Source organism: Melanostigma gelatinosum (assembly GCF_949748355.1).
Source record: "Melanostigma gelatinosum genome assembly, chromosome: 15".
Taxonomy (NCBI): Eukaryota; Metazoa; Chordata; class Actinopteri; order Perciformes; family Zoarcidae; genus Melanostigma; species Melanostigma gelatinosum.
This window is the reverse complement of record NC_136648.1, coordinates 2,479,244-2,497,168: the sequence shown is the minus strand read 5'-3', so window position 1 is coordinate 2,497,168 and position 17,925 is coordinate 2,479,244. Positions and strand designations below refer to the sequence as shown.

Below are 17,925 nucleotides of genomic sequence, written 5' to 3'. Positions count from 1 at the left end.
AGAAAACAAATAAACACGTTCATGTGAGCCCCGCGCACACACACACACACACACCTGTTTAAAGTGCTTAAACTATATAACTCTCGTTGACGTTGTGCTGTACGGACTCCGTCGGACCCTCACCTCGTACACCTCGTTCCATTTGGGGTGGACGGTCTCGTGGATGACTTTGCTCTGGAAGACCTGGGTCCCGATCCTGATGAACCCGTACGGGTCCGACTTGCCTTTGATGAGTCCTCCGAGGAACTTGTCTTTGCCCAGCAGGTCCTGGGCCTCGATGAAGTGGATCCTCAGGATGCCCTGAGGACACGGACCACAAACTGAGAGCGTAAGATGAGGCTGGACCAGAACGAGGATGAGAAACAGGCCCTCTCTGGGATCATTTTAAATGTTTGGGGTTCATGGAAAAGTGAGATTTTAACGCAATAAATCAGTACAACTTGAAACCAAGTGTGTGTGTGTGTGTGTGTGTGTGTGTGTGTGTGTGTGTGTGTGTGTGTGTGTGTGACCTTGGGCATGGGGAAGCGGAGCTGGGCCAGCTGGCTCTCCTGAACCAGAGGGATGGTGATGCGGTTGGGGAGGACCATCTGACTGGAGATGATGTCCTGGACGATGTTGTCAAACAAACCACTGAGAAGGATGGACGGAGGAAGAGGAGGGAGAGAGAGGAAGGAGAAAGTTATGAGGATAATAATAACAACAACAACAACAACAACAACAATGAAAAACTTAAAAATAACAGTATTAATATAGTCGGGTATATATTTGGTCAAGTTCATTTTTTGAAATTGACCTTTAGTCTATGAACATGAGAACAGATGCACTTCAGCCTCTTGTGGCCCACATGGGTATTACAACAACAACACTTTTTTCCACCCAAAACAAATAACGAGAGAAAGTGAATGAACCTGTTCCTAACACATGAGAGACGGTTTTAAATAAAGCCAACAGACTTTTCTTTACCAGGCATGACAACAGAAACAGGACGTCCTGTAACAATCAGGAGCATTTTTCACTATTTCCTGACATTTCAGAGTCAGAACACAGTGTTAGTTTCAGCTATTTTATTTACGTTACCATGACAACTGATGGCAGCAGTGGATTACTTAAAGTAATACGGGACAGGAAATAGATGATGAATTCATGAACGCTAGAAAATCAAATTCATTTTCACTTCTATTGAGGGAAAGGAAGAAATCTCACAGGCTTACATCTTATAAATCTGGGCCTTTAAAATAAAAAAATATGTCTGAACAATTGGAGAGAAGAAACTGAACTATAACAACATATATGACCGTTCTTGTTTATTCAGTGTGTACATTCTGCACTACGCGTCATAAAACACTCCTGTTGTTCCCCCTCCTCTCCTCTAGAGGGCAGCAGCAACCTGCATTCAAAGGCAGCTGCGCCGCACAAAGAAATTCCCGAATAGAATTTCTGGCCAAAGCAGAGTTGAGTTGAGCTGCTTCCTGGTCTGCTGACTCACCAAACACTCAAATCGGGTGAGCTGATGTTTTCCTGCTGCTTCAGGGAAACACGCAAATAATCACTGAGGAAAAAGTGAGGGTCCCTCACACAGGAAGAGAGAGGAGGGTGGGGCGAGAGACACACACACACACACACACACACACACACACACACACACGCACACACACACACACACACGCGCACACACTGGCGTTTTCACACAAACCCGTCGAACAAGGAGAGCTGCATTTCACAGGGCGGAGTCTTTTGGAAACCGCAGCGAGTTTCTCTGCTCAAAAACAAACAGCAACAGGTCGGTACGGAGGAGCGGAGTGAACAGAGTGGAAACAAAGTGTTCCGCCTGAAGAATGGGTTCCACACTTTGATGTTCTTCTTGCCTAGATTATCTCTTCAGGATTGAAGATAACGGACGAAAGTGCAAAACAAAAAAATTCAATCAAAAGTCAGATTCTAAAGAGACGTGATGCAGATTGGCCTTTTTATCCCCAGACGCCTCGTTGCTCCAACGTTACGACTCAGATTGATCGTTGACAAGCTCATTCATACACAGTATGACGCAGACGTGCTCCGTTTGTTGCTCATGGTGGAAAAACAATGTAAAACAAATAAATAGTAGCCCAAATAGAGATAGAACGCAAAGGGGCGATGCTCGTTTATCACAGAACGGTGGTGGGAGTGGTGACATCTCAAGAGATTAGGATGTTCAGTGATTTAGCTTCAACACTGTCAGAGTGTATTTTTCTCTATTTGTTTTTATTCTTGCTGCGGTGTCGTCTTCTTGATGCAGAACTAAAAGTTCTGTGTAGAACATGTTTCTTTCATGACGTCACATCTCTGCAGCGGCTCTCCTTTTCATGAATCACCTTACGATAAATACCGACAGTGAGCGGGGAGAGGCCGCAATCCGTCCTGTGATCCGGTGGTTCAAGTAATGATTTCAGCAGCAGAGCCTGATGGAGCGCTGCTCGTCCACCGGGAACGTCTCTCCACTAAACAAAGCACCGCCTTCATTCTGTCATGAACACAACATGCGGGTTCTTCTTCTGCTGCTGCTGATCCTCCAAAGAGCTCGGTATGTTTTGGGTTTTTTCTACTGTCGAGGGTTCGAATGTGATATTTTCAGACGAGGACTAAAAAGACAGCGTTCCTCTTTTACCTGCTGAAGTACCACAGTAATTCAAAGAATACCAGGTTCAAGATTTTAAGTGAAATATCAGCGTGTATAATTCTATCTATTACTGCATCATGATGCAAATACATTACAGTGGACGAGTAACAAAGTTCATGTCTGGATTTGTCACCGTTTTTGGGGGAAAAAACCTTGAAAGAACAAGTGCTGACGAGCTCTGGAGGAGACGCGTCCACGCCGGCCTGGAGGAAGTTTTTTAAAGTCGAAAATCTATTTCAGTTTTAAAAGTATTTACTTTTGTGACATCATAAGAGATTCACTGAGAGAGATGAAGACTTGTTGAGCGTTGGTGGCAAACAAACGCTTTGACCAGAACAAATGTATCACTTTTGTTTATCAGTGTTCTTTAAAAGATAAACGAATAAAGAACGAATGACAACACAACTTAAATACTTTTGGTTTAAGAAGAAAGCAATGAATTAATAATAAATTAATGAATTCTCTGTTTTCCGATGATTGATTATTATATCAAAGGAAAGTACGCAGAATGCTATGAAGTCTCTCTGTGCATCATTTGAATGAACTCGTAATGTGACCAACGTTTGCGTAGAGTTCAGTTCCAACATATTGATGTTTTCATCCGGTTTAACATGAGGCTGAAGTACACTGTGATCCAAACACAGGACGTACACGGTCCAACATGGAGGCACAACAGAGACAGTTAGGACATCATGTCTCCGTTAGACACACACACACACACACACACACACACACACACACACAGTCACTTACTTGACACCAGGAATGTCCAGCATGTTTGTGAGTCCCGTCCAATTGATGTCCAGCAACTGAACGAGAGAGAAGAAATATGATGTTTAATAAGAGACGGGGGATGTTTACAGGTAAAACTATCTACAGTTAACTGGTCCTGATCATAACAAGCAGACATGACTTTGGTTCACGTGACAGATTAGTTGTTGAGACAATCAGCTGCACCACACAGACATCATGCAGCAACATTGCATAAAGGTGATGGTTTCTGATGAAGATGTGTGAAAGTTCTCAGATCGCGTGTCATTTTGACGGGACTGTGGAGAGTTTTTTTTAAGGGGGGGTTCAAATTAGTCAGAAAACACATCTTTAAAATGTGCACGTTTGAGTATTTGTGGGAGGAAACTGAGCGTTCTCTTTCTAGAGAGAAATTTCTCCCTGAAAGCAACTTAGCTTCTATGATATTTTATGGATTGAAGGAGGATTCTTCTCTGGGTAATATTCTGGCATTAAGAAAATAATTCTCTTCAATAGAAACAAATATTAGTAAAGTAACCAATCATTGGCAGTTAATCTGATTCAAAACATGATTTGAGGAAAATAAATATCCTTCATATAATAAACGTAACGCGCAAACTCAACATCAAAATCAAAGTGTTTTTATGGAACGATCTCTGACGTTTCTTCTTCTACACGTCCCCACATTATCAGCTCCTCGCTGACGTCGCCATGAGTCAGCAGAGCCGAGGAGCCCGACTCTTAATTCAATCCAGCCGATAATCAGCAGATTGGGTTAGCCCTCGTACAAACAGGAAGTATGTGGAAATGACATTACATTAACAAATAAACAGCTGGAGGCCTCAGCAGATCAGGAGGGAAGTCAACAGAGGAAACAAATGTGTAAAAACGTCTCATCAACGACAGAATCCAACGCTATGCACAGAAATCCAGTTAATGAAAAACAAGCGAGACGGACAGAAAACAGCAACAACTGCAGTAAAGAGGATTTCCTTAACATTACTTTGGATGAATGTAGCGGAGTTGGATTTATTTTTCATTAAGAGAAAACTCTTCAACAAAAAAAGACACTTGAGGAGCGAGCAGCCTGTCAGACCCTGCTGCTGCAGGATGAGAGGTTTTCTGATGGGACTCTGGTGCTCAGAGACACTACCACTCATGTCCACAGGGGCCGCCAAAAACATGAAAAGGCTTCTCGTAGTAACGTTACATATTCTTACTAAAGAATTGAGATCAAGATATGTGATAAACAGAGCATTTAACGGGTTACAAATGAACGCATCAGTCCTTTGAAATGTCTCCTTATACGCAGACATAATAATAATATATTTTCGCTTTAAATGACAAACTGTTAAAACTAAAGCAAGAAAACGAAAACACAATAAAAGCAAAGACAGAGAAACCTCGACTACACACTCCATAACCCGGTGGCATGGCTAGAAGAAGAAGCAGACAGATCATCACAACCCCATGCATTAGCCTGTGATGAGCTCTATAAAGACCAGACTCCTGCACAGCGTTCACCACTTCAATTATTCAAGATAAACTGCTGACTCTGACCTTTCAGACCCTCTGGCTGAGCCTTTCAGTGCAGACGGAACATTACGAGGAGACACAACGATAACCTTTATAGGAGGTGCTGCTCATGATAATGTATTAGTTGGCATCGCAACAGAAATGATGAGCAAATCATCAGTTTGCTTCATGAAGATGCAACCAGACACTGCAGGCAGCAACACGTTCTCATATTGAGAGTGGAGGAGCTTAACCTGCTGTTCTAACCCAGTTACGAGGCTTACACACTTCAGTATTAGAACACTGGGTTACCTGAGGAGCCGCACTATGGCGAGGAAGTCACATATTTAACATTCCGCCAGCCAGGAGCCTCCAAACTGTCAGTGCAGTAACGAAGCAAGGCTGAATCACAGCACACACAGCGGACACACCCTCATACTCAGAGGGTTGAATTACCAGTTACCACTGCTGCCAACAGCAGCAGCAATACAGGAAGCAGTGACGAGTAGCAGGAGGAGTATACTGTAATATATGAATGTAGAAGGATGGATGGAAGGAAGGATAGAAGGATAGATGGAATGATAGAAGGATGGAAGGATAGATGGAATGATAGAAGGATGGAAGGATAGATGGAAGGATGGATAGATGGAATGATAGAAGGATAGAAGGAAGGAAGGATAGAAGGATGGAAGGACAGATGGAAGGATGGATAGATGGAATGATAGAAGGATGGAAGGATAGATGGAAGGATGGAATGATAGAAGGATGGAAGGACAGATGGAAGGATGGATAGATGGAATGATAGAAGGATGGAAGGATAGATGGAAGGATGGAATGATAGAAGGATGGAAGGATAGATGGAAGGATGGATAGATGGAATGATAGAAGGATAGAAGGATAGATGGATAGATGGATAGATGGAATGATAGAAGGATGGAAGGATAGATGGATGGATGGATAGAAGGATAGAAGGATGTATAGAAGGATGGAAGGATAGATGGATGGATAGAAGGATGGATGGATAGAAGGATAGAAGGATGGAAGGATAGAAGGATGGAAGGATAGAAGGATGGAAGGATAGAAGGATGGATAGAAGGATGATAGAAGTATTGAAGGATAGATTGATGGATAGAAGGATGATAGAAGTATTGAAGGATAGATGGATGGATAGAAGGATAGATGGATAGAAGGATAGAAGGATAGATGGATGGATAGAAGGATAGATGGATAGAAGGTTAGGGGAGATATTTGGGGAGAAACATGATTCAATCATCTCGTGTTTGTGGAATTTCTTTGGTTGAGGACAAACCTTGCAGAAATGAACAGTGCTTACATGTTATGCTGATTGCAGTTGTTGCTCTGGTATTCATACGAAGCATCATTTTGTTCAGTGAGCTAGCTGACATCCCAAAACAACCTTGTTCTTCAACATGTATCCCTGTTGTCTGTGCAGATACCAAACACGTTAGCAGGAAAAACAAGGCGGTTTGGGGGTGAATTAGACAAACAACCGTCAATATCTGTGCAGCTTAGAATGAGATATCTGGACTTTTAATCCTGAATACGGGTCAAGATCCTCAAACGTTGGATCCTACATGATAACTCAATATTGTGTCTTCATATTAGCTCCCTCCTTCCTAGTAGAAGTCCAGGTTTCTCTAACTTGCACTTTGTAACACATGCTTTCTTATCAACTGTTACCTGAACTATGTAAACAGACCGAGATGTGTGGGATTAGTTCTTCAATCCTCATGTCTGTGTGTCAGTCTGCATGGATAAATGAAACGTACAGTATACATTCACGTGTGTGTTTCCCTCTGTGGCCTAGTTAGCGCTCTAGACTAGACCACGGTGGACCACAATGCCGTGCTGGCACAGGAAGAGAATGAAGGCCGCGTGGTGGAGGACATTTCACAGAACTACTCGATGAAAAGACGACGACTGTCACTCAACGGCACATAATAATGCTTTCAACTTTGACATCAATAGTAAATTCATTTCCCATAATGCAACACACACAATGTGTGTGTGTGTGTGTGTGTAGTACTGAGGTTATCTGAAGGCTCTTTGGTTATGTTTGCGATTATCTTAGAAACCATTGTAAAGATATATTTCAAAGTGCTGACTTACTCTCCATGTATTGCTCCAGTCTAAAATATTTTGATGCTAACAAAGCTAACCATGCTACCAGCTGTCTGAGGCTAATGCAACATTCTAAACAACTGTAGAATATCTGTTTCTTCTCAGTAGTGCGGTTCAATAACCTGTTCATATTTGGCCAATGTTTTAGTCCACTCGTACTGCTGCTTTATGGAGAACACCTCACACAAACAACTTCACACTCTGCTACCTGCTTCCTTGGGCCCTCGGCAAAACAACCGGTAACTGTGAAGTCGATCGGATGAACGGTTGTGGAGAATATGACGAGTAAATTTGTCCCGTAGATCTCCGGTCTCTCTTTCTTTATCCGTCATTGAACGTACTAAAGCCAGTTTAGGAGAGCGAGTTGTACCCAGCATGCCGTTGGGCTGTTTATATAACAGTCAGCTCAAATATTCTGACTTGGCGTAGGAACCAGAGGGTCGCCGGTTGAAGTCAAATTCACGAGTGAAATTCCTGAGCGTGGGATGTGGAATGCCAGTTGGCCTTCTGGGCTTTCAACTGTACAGACAACCACGTGTGTGCCATCTGATGACGTAACGAACGCTTCAGTTCGGGGGTTGGACAAACGTTTTTGACTGTGGGCCAAACCAAAGATATTATTTACATTATATATTAAACCCACTGCAAGAACATCATTAATACTATACAAGAAACCGTAGAAGATTCATTGTATAACAGCTTAACATGACGGTAGTTTCTTACATAAAGCCGTTTCTGTATCTGCTGCTCGCACATTTTATTTAACTCCAACTGCAGTGCAAGGCTGAAGTGCCCACTTACTTATGATGTTATTATGTGTAAACCTTTCTGCTCTTGGCCTGACTTAAAAGATCACGATGCAAAATGCCAACGCCAGATTATCTCAATCGCAAACTGAGACAGCGATGATTTCACGAAGTTTAGTCGACATACAGCGAACTAGAGCGAGGACGTGCGATACACAGTCCCTCATATTAAAAAACACAAGTTGGAGCGTTGCTGCCGTCGTATCCGACGTCTCCGTCTTCTAGAACTTCTTATTCAGACTGAAGATAAGATTTCTAGGAGAGGGAACAATTACGCTCGATCTCGTGGGCACCAGAATCAAAGCCTGAATCTGGAGGCAAGAGGAAGGAAGCCAGCAGTCAGGGAAGGAATGCACTGATAGAGGAGGACCGGGGCGGTGGTTCAGAACCAGCAGACTCATAATCAGCTCAATACAAGCAGCATCATGTCAAAGTGATGGGGGGAGTTAATGTCGGACTTTATCAACATCATTAGAACAAACTCCATACATACATCTTCTTTTGTTCTGCTGCAAAAATATTTTTTACAATAATTGTAGTGCATTACACCAGATATTATTGTTTTTACACAGTTTGCAAAGTCTTTTAAAACTTCCAGAAAAAACAATAACTGACAGCTTATTAAAATCATGACTCGCAACCTTACATTTAAAACTTGAGACGTCAGCGCAGAGGGAAATGCTCCTGGTGAACAGTTAGTAACAGTTTTAGAGGATTTCAGAGGAGACACTCGTGAGGAAGTCACGTTCAGAGGACGGGGTCAAAGGTGAAAGGGACTCACCGGTTTCTTGAGGAAGAAGACGGACAGCGCTCCGATCAGAGGCATGTCCCCCAGCAGAGGCTCCATCACCACTCTCACCGTCCCGTGCAGCTGCACAGAGGAAACGTATTCATGGTTATCGTCTTTCTTTCATTGAACCTGATCACGGCCGTCATCGCGTCATCACACCGTGTCGTCTGTTGTGAACACATTAATGGAGCGACGTCATCTGTTGTGAACACGTTAATGGAGCGACGTCGTCTGTTGTGAACACGTTAATGGAGCGACTTCGTCTGTTGTGAACACGTTAATGGAGCGGCGTTGTCTGTTGTGAACACGTTAATGGAGCGGCATCGTCTGTTGTGAACACGTTAATGGAGCGACGTCGTCTGTTGTGAACACGTTAATGGAGCGACTTCGTCTGTTGTGAACACGTTAATGGAGCGGCGTTGTCTGTTGTGAACACATTAATGGAGCGGCGTCGTCTGTTGTGAACACATTAATGGAGCGACTTCGTCTGTTGTGAATACGTTAATGGAGCGGCGTTGTCTGTTGTGAACACATTAATGGAGCGGCGTTGTCTGTTGTGAACACATTAATGGAGCGGCGTCGTCTGTTGTGAACACATTAATGGAGCGACTTCGTCTGTTGTGAACACATTAATGGAGCGGCGTCGTCTGTTGTGAACACATTAATGGAGCGGCGTCGTCTGTTGTGAACACATTAATGGAGCGGCGTCGTCTGTTGTGAACACATTAATGGAGCGGCGTCGTCTTCTCTTCAGTTTGATGCTTTGTCCTCGTTTAGCTTCACCTGCTGTTTATAAGGCAGTTTGGGAAACATCGGCTTTGTGCTCTTAAAGGGACAGTGTGGAACATTTAGGGGGTTAATTGGCAGATATTGAATATAATATTCATAACTATGTTTAAATCAGTGTATATTCACCCGAAACTAAGAATCGTTATGTTTTCCTTTGCTCAGAAAAAGCCTTTTATATACAGCATTTATTTGGAAACAGAGGAGAGGAGAGACGTTATTTATTTAATTGCCATTTTATATTTGTTTCCAGTGAGATATTAATGACTCCATGTTGTAACTTTGCTGTTTTAAACATAACTGTTGCTTATGTTTTCATGTTTAACTGAAATTACAGACACGAGGGCTGATTCTGAAAAAGAAAGCAAGTGAATGTTTCCTCCTGAGAGCATTTTCTCTCAGTGACTCAAACCTCAGATGTGCAGACCGCACATCTGCACCACCAAATTTGGTCCTGGCTCAACTCTGAGGAATGAAACACCAACAGTGCTCATCACAAAGGGTGCAGTGGAAAGATCTCAAACAGATAACATTCTGTTTATCCACCCCGCCCACAGAGGAGGATGCTTTCTGAATCGTGTGCAGCAGAGTAGTTGTGCATTTAACCAGAAGAAGAAGAAGCTCTCTTTTCAGAAACTCTTCCCAGGACGTGACTCATCATTCCCGAATAAGCTCTCGAGTTTAACGTCTTATTCCTTCAGCAGCCGATGAAAATCCGGCTATGAAAATAAATAAATATCTAAAAGCCGACACACGAGAGGCAGATATTGACTGTGCCTCCCACGCAGACGTCTCTCTCTCTCTCTCTCTCTCTCTGATCTCTGAGCAGCAAACATGGCCCGATGCTGCGCCAGCAGCCGAGTGGACAACGTCTCCGTTATCAGAGCCGAGTCAACACATGATGTAAAAGTGTCTCAGTGCAGGTCACGGGTTAATACGCAGCTCACAGTCGGAGATAGATGTTATCGATGTCATCGTCCCTCCGACTGAAAGTCTCTTTATTCTCTATTGCCTCAGGAAATTCAGCTGATTTCCAGAAAATGTATTATCTTGATATTCGAGTAACTTAAATAACTTATCAGGGAGGAGTTCACTGGTTCCAGCATTAAAGGATCTGCTGCTGGTCCCTTTTATATCATTGTTGATTTAATATCTTTCAGTTTTGGACTGTTGGTCGGAGAAATCAAGTAATTTGGGATTTTTTGACGAACTTAAAAACTTTTAATTAATGAATAAATAAATAAAAAGCGTTGACAAATCATCGATAATGAACATGATCATTAGTTGCAACACTCATTCTGTATGATCTTTACAGCTTAATTTGATATTTTTCTGAAATAGTTTGCACAGAAAGAGGTGTTTATGCACCTTTAAAAAGATGGAAGGGCGGAGTGTGTGAAGAAATCAAACTACGACTGAAACCATTATTACTGTCATAAAACTGACCTGTATGCTTTTGATTCCAGCTTTGCAGTAATATTTCTTGATGTCCACGTCGATCTTAGTGTTCCCGACAAAACTGAAAGAGAAGAAAAAACAAAATGCAATAAGATGATCAACGTTATGAAAGAGACGAGAAATAACTAAAACGTACATTTACGCTTTTCTTTTGTCGAGCAAACGGCAGAAAACAGATCCGATGAAGACTACGTGCTGAAACATGCACGACTCTCTATTTCGATGCGATTCAAATAAGTGAAATGTTGTTAGTTTTGTTTTTCTCCTTGACTTTGAGATCTGGGATGTGTGGGAACAGCAGAAGCACCTTTATCCTGAAGGAACCGCTGCTCTACACCAAAACCAAGACGCAAATATACGGTTTACAGGCTCATAAAAGTCCTGAAACAGCTGTGTTCTTAACAAATGTTGCAAAAACAGATGTAAAAAGTACATTTTAGACCATCTGCACTACTTCTTCTGCTTGTGGATCATCTGCTCACCAGCTTTGTGCTTCAGAAACCACAAGCTGTGTGACGTAAAGCGAAGGAGTAGTGCCTGTGTACCTGATCTGCAGGTCCATGATGATCTGCCTCTTGTCCACGTTCTCCGTGTAAACCTTCACCCCGTTCACTCTCAGCGGCTGTGGAAACACAGAACATCACGAAAGTGAGTAAATCTCTCAGATCTGCCGTTTGTCTCCAGCGCGTGACGCTCTGATGTGTGAGCAGCTCAGTGTGTAGTTCAAAAGACAGAAAAACAGCTCGAAAAAATAGAAACGCGCCAAGAAAATATCTACACGCCGACACTCTGTCAGCAGTGTTGTTCCTCTGCACGTTAAAGCCCGTTTTGGATAGAATCCTTCATTTGTTTTTATTGTTGCGACTTGAAAAAGTGCTTTAAAAACAGCAACATAGACGTAATAGCACTCGTTTACGTTTGAAGAACTTAGTGTCAGTTAAAGCTAGTTTAATGAATCAATTCTACAGACTTCATCTCATCAGACAGTCACATCGATACTGAGAACTCATTTACTCGTACAGAGAAAACACATCGAACATCCTCGGCTTACAGATTTCACCAGGAGCTAAAAATACAATAAAATAAAATAGTTACACCTCAAAGAGAACCGCTGACCGAACTACGTGTTTTTTGAAATGCTCAATCGATGAACAACAGAGCGAGACGCTGGATTCACGCTGCCGTCATCTCGTCACCTTGTCGCCCATGTCGATCTTGGTGAAGCAGAAGGAGCTGAGGTGAGGGCTGGCGGCCTTCACCGCCGGCTCGATGGTCTCTCTGAACAGCTTGTCCACGAACTGGCAGATGAACGGCCACATCTGCTTCACCGTCTGACGGAGAGAGAGACAAAAAGAATTAGACAAAGATGACACACTCTTGGTAACGTTGGGGCCTCAGTCACGAATATGTGCGTAGAAATGATTCGTTCTCAGGTGAAATAGAAACAGATCGAGACGAGAGACTCGCCGCAATCATTGGACAAACATCTGTAACAATACGTGAAAGTGAGAACATCCAGGAAACACTTTCACACAAAGGGTCGCGTGTTACACAATTCTATTTGGGTTGGACCGAAACATTTATAGAGAAAAAAAAAAGATCGATTTCAAAATTCACAAAAGCATGTTTTTATCTCACAAAATATTCTGCTTCAATCCACATTTGTTGGCGTTTAGCTTTTTAAAACTGTCGTGCTAAACCGCACCATAAACTACATTTAAGTTTGTTTCTTTTCCTCCTTTTTTAGGGCGATGACGTCATCAAATATGATGCCAGACAGTCGAAGCTTCATTCAAAAACCTTCGTAGAATAAATATGTAATATATTTTAAATTATGACAATAATTGATGAGGATGAAACGACGTCAGTTTCATTGTTATGTGACACATTTGGCCAATTCTTTATTCTATTCTACTTCTGAATGTGTTTTTATTAATATGAGATGCTTTTAGTTTAAACGGTGCGTTAACAAACTCATGGAAGACAATATTGAGGAATCTCTGATTTGTGCGTAAAACATCCGATCACGCGGTTTAACCACATTTATGCGTGCAAATGAGGCCTATTGTTAGTTGTCGTGTTTCAATACATTCCAACGTTCTCTTTGTGTCTGTGGGAAGAGACGGTGGATGACACACGTTTGGACACACTGGAGATTCATGTTGCAATATATTAATGTGGTTCAGATGAGAATCAGAGAGCCACATTTCTGCAATAATAACCACGATACAAATAATAACCACGAAAAACTACAGCCACATATCTTTCTCATGGAGCATTTTACAGTAATGCAATGTGAAAAACAACAAGGGGAAGGATTCATCTGTCTGTTCCTATGACGCGGCCACGCATACTTCTAGTTCAGAGAGTTTCTCTCCTCGGAATCTTTGAGGAATCTTTACAGGCTGAGAAACCGGGCCAACAGGCAGGAATGAAGTGAGAGCTGGTCGTCACCTGACATGCTCTGTTTTTGGGGGCGTGGCCTCTCAGCTGTTTGGGGGGAAAAAGGGGACTGAAGATCTGAATGGAAGGTGACAGACGGACTCATTAAGATGAGCATAGTTGAGCCTTGTTGAACACTTTGTGGTTTGTCGTGAGTCCATGGTCTCAATCTCTAGTTTCAAGTCTTCTTCAATACAGCATGATGTTCATTTAGTACATTATGGTCCATTTAGAGTCACAGACCATAAAGCAGGGGATGCTTTAGGGCGGGGCTTACTGTGATTGACAGGTCTCTACCAAAACATCAGTCGACAAACCAATGAGTGACGTCACGATGACTACGTCCACTTCTTATATACAGTCTATAGTTTTCTACATTAAAAAGCTATTTTCCGGTCCATCTACATCCATTAACTTCTTCCTGGAAGTCCACATGAACACATTTACAGAAAGCGATGCTCCTCTTCTTCTTCTTCTTCTCTCTCCATCAGTCTCTCCAGGGAGGCGGTAGCAGCGCTGGGTCGAGGTCTAGCAGAGCTCCAGATTCAAATCCTATTTATATACCCGAGTGCCTCCGGTAGCTAACGGGCTAACGTAGAGCAAACCAGTGGGCGAGAGGAGAGAGAGACGAGTGTGTTCATGTGTGTACCTTATTCAGCCACTCCACTCTCTCCACATCTGGATAATGGACCTGGAATAAGAGATAGAAAGGCACGAGTTAGAATCATGGCTTCAATTCACATTTCTGTTGCTTTCGTTTGATCTCTTTATTTACTTCATGGTCTTTTGAGGAGCTACAGTTTTCTACTATAACTCTAATCACTGTGAGACTAAGTTGTTTTTTGTCATCCACAGACTTGGAATATCTTGCAACAACAGAGTCTACAGCCGTGCTAGCAGCTCTGTGAGGCTTTGAGCTAAATGCTAACACATCTGGCTACCTGAGAGGACGGAGGCTACGCAGCCACAGCGGGATGCAATCTAAGGGACCGCTTACAGAACCGATGCTGCAGAAACACTCTGAGGCAGATACTCAAACTATCACAGGGCCATAAACACAATGCATTTGAATAGAGAATAAGTTCCAGGAAGCCTCTATAATCATAAATAAATACATAAATGAATCATTTGTGTGCGAGTGCTTCGTCCTGTCACTGTTTTGCCTTCACTAGAGGTATTAAATGTACCAACGAATGAAAAGGTCTCAGTGCGATACGACGGTTTGAATACCAACATTTCTTTCACGCGACGACATCAACGGCACCGTGAACAGCAACACAACAGAGCGATGACGTTCGAGTCAAACATGTTCGGGACACAAATTGTTTAGTCATCGCCGCAAGATTATTCAAGGTTGAATAAAGCGAAGCTGCGCCAGATAATAATAACAATAATAATAATAATAATAATAATAATAACTTTATTCATAGAGCACCTTTAAAAACAAAGGTACGAAGCGCTTCACAATAGAAACAGAAGCAACAGAACCCACGAGGTGAAACAAGACGGATGAGTTACATTTAGGAATATTATAAATAATTAGAATCATTTTCACTTCTTATTTTTACTCTTTGTATTCTACTTTTCTTTTTACTTTATTTATTTACTCTTATTTCTATTGTGTTCTATCTATGGTGTCAGTTTTAATAATTGTCATTCTATTGTTCATGTTTTGTTTGTATTGTTGTTTTTTGCTGTCCTTCAGGACTAATAGAGTTTTATCTCATCTTATCTCAAGCCGTGTGGTGAGAGCGAGTCTTTAAAAGAGGAAACGCTGAACCACAGACGTGATCTCTTCTGCACTGATCACATTCACACCAGCTGCAGACTGGAAACAAAGCAGAGGAAACACAGAGGGAGAGGAGGAAACACAGAGGGAGAGGAGGAAACACAGAGGGAGAGGAGGAAACACAGAGGGAGAGGAGGAAACACAGAGGGAGAGGAGGAAACACAGAGGGAGAGGAGGAAACAGAGGGAGAGGAGGAAACACAGAGGGAGAGGAGGAAACACTGACTCACCAGTCCATTCAAACGGAGGGAACGAAACATGTGGACGGAGAATAAAAAGGTAAGGAAGTGCAGCTAATGTCGGTCATTCACATGACGTAAACAGGAAATACCAGCCAGCATGACTCATCATTAAGAGACCGAACCGGTGATGAAATACTAAATATAGAAGAAGAAGAAACGAAGCCAGAGGAGACAGAATATACTGATAAAATAAACTGAATTGATGTTCTTTAATATCTTATCCCGTGATGCAGAACGCTGTGAAACCGAGATGACAAAGCGAGGAAACGGATTCATTTCCTCTAAATAAAACGGGAACATTCTCTCTCTTCACAGCATCAATGGCTCGCCACTTTGTTTGAGAGTGGAGGAGGACGAAGGCTTTTAAAGGTCAGTCCTTCCCTCCATCCGCTCTCAGGAGGAACACAAGACTTAATGGCTCACGATGCTAGAATGCAAAGACGAGGCCGCGACAACATGACACACCTATCATCTTAATGACGCTAAGCCCCGCCCTCAACAGGTGAGCAGGCAAAGACAGTTTAGGAATTAGGATTGGAGCTTCCCTTTTAATTTGAGCCGTGTGTGTGAGTGAGTGAGTGAGTGAGTGAGTGAGTGAGTGAGAGAAAGCCGGTCCAGTGGGTGGGACTCACAGGTCCAACTATGTCACAGCTGTTTGGAAACCTCCCTTTCCAGCCACACCTCCCACTACAATGCGGGTATGAGACGGGTGTGGAGAGGATGAACATTTCTGTCGAGTGCAGCTGGAATATATTAATACAAACATAAGCGGGACAACCAGGAAACCTGCTCAATCAGCGTCAAAAAGGTGCAGAAACCAGAGACGTGACGAGACGGCCGCGCCATGTTGACGTCTGTATTTAGGCTCAGAGAGAGCGAGAGGTTGTGGATGATGTGAGGACCGAGTGCAGCCAGGACAGAGATCAGTGGAGGAAACCTGAGCGCTCTGTTGTGCAGAACCAGACTCTATTTTCATGTTCGACAGATTTCAGTCGCAGCCTGAAGTCAGCTGCATGTTGTTGAAGTCGGTTTCATACGTAGAGGATCTGATGCACAACACTGCCTATTAAATGGTATCAAAATAAGTTATTTAAACTCAGCTCATACTTAATACACAGTCTCTTGAAATGTGTGTTCATGTGACACGGCTTCGGTTCATAAACGTGGCTCCAGAACAAGATGCTGTCGTTCTGTCAAAGCAGCGCATCAGCACAACATTTGCACATATTCATCTGAAGAAAAGCCGGATTCTCTCCAAGAAGTATTGGCAAGCAAATCATCTCATCGATCGCCTGCTCATCACAGTGGTTAGAAGGTCTTCTCCAGCTCCATCATCATTATTCACTGTTGTTGTGTGTGTTCACTATGAACCCTGGGACAAAGCTGCATCTCCCTCACGGGACAAAAGAGTTTGAATACATTTGAATGCAAACTGAATATTCAGCAGCATCGTGACCCAGTGAACCTCTGACTGTCTGTTTTAAGACTCTATGAGTGAAGATCCTCAAGCTCTAAACATTAAGAGGAACTTGAGGGATTATTTCATTTTCTACCAGGGATGCAAAATATAAAAACTAGCTTTTATTTCATGTTTAACAAGCTCCACTAAACTGAATCAGCTTTATCATTTTAACAACACGATATCTACCAAAGTGCCTCATTCTAGAGCTAAAGGAAAGATGTCATGGAGTTTCAAGAGAGGTGGACGACTGATCGGGTTTCATGAGTTTTAATGAGTTTAAAGTTGCTGTCCCGCAGCAATGCAGTTATACGTGGAGTTACTTTACTGAGCATGCAAAGCAAGTCCAATAGAAAGGAGTGCAGCGGGAGAGCCGACGTTAAAATGTATTAAAACAAAGAGCAACGTTTGGGGGTGTTCACATCCATATTAGGTAAAGTTCGTAGGAATGGTACGTCTTTTATCCTTAGGTTGTTTCTTTTTTAACAGTTAACCAGAGAGGTCCAATCCAGATACAATCATATTTTCTACCAGAGAAGCAAAATAATAACTTTCACATGCAAACGGAGACAGATAACCTAAAAACAAACCCAAACCCAACAGACACAAACAAACAGGAATCAGAGAGAACAGTGGAATCGTTCACAGACTGGAGGTGGCAGCAGGGCTGAGCGGCACAACAGCTTTCTGTTCCTCCACATTGTTTCCAGCAGCCCTGCCCTTTGGCACCGTCAAGGATCCGGGAGGACCCACCCGAGTGAGCCACGTCATACCAGTACGGTATGGTTAACAGCCTCACAAACAACTGAACAACACAGACTTGATGCGGGTCTGTTCTGTGCTGTAGTGAAAGATATGTAGACCTCAGTACAGTAAAGATATCAGTGACAAAACACACTCAAATTAATATCAAATATCTAAATAAAAAGGAGATAACAAACAAAAAAGATACAATTCTCCAGTTAATACATTTGTGGATCAACTAAACTGTTAAACTCCACACTATAATAAACATACCATGGGTTCTTTGATTGGTTTTAGACTAAAACAAACTATATTTTATAGTTTTCCAGACAAATCAAACAATTTAA

General features: G+C 42.5%; 1 protein-coding gene across 3 annotated transcripts in view; it reads right to left on the bottom strand.

The window, feature by feature from the left end:
• esyt2a (extended synaptotagmin-like protein 2a) overlaps positions 1-17,925 on the bottom strand; it is a 32,861-nt gene that overhangs the window by 10,203 nt on the left and 4,733 nt on the right. For all 3 annotated transcript variants that reach the window (XM_079284359.1, XM_079284360.1, XM_079284361.1), the window contains exons 3-10: positions 13,995-14,036; positions 12,100-12,234; positions 11,449-11,525; positions 10,892-10,964; positions 8,651-8,740; positions 3,410-3,465; positions 510-630; positions 124-300 (exon numbers count right to left, since the gene is read on the bottom strand). In XM_079284359.1, coding sequence (XP_079140485.1) covers positions 124-300; positions 510-630; positions 3,410-3,465; positions 8,651-8,740; positions 10,892-10,964; positions 11,449-11,525; positions 12,100-12,234; positions 13,995-14,036 — 771 coding nt within the window. The remainder of the gene's footprint in view (positions 1-123; positions 301-509; positions 631-3,409; positions 3,466-8,650; positions 8,741-10,891; positions 10,965-11,448; positions 11,526-12,099; positions 12,235-13,994; positions 14,037-17,925) is intronic.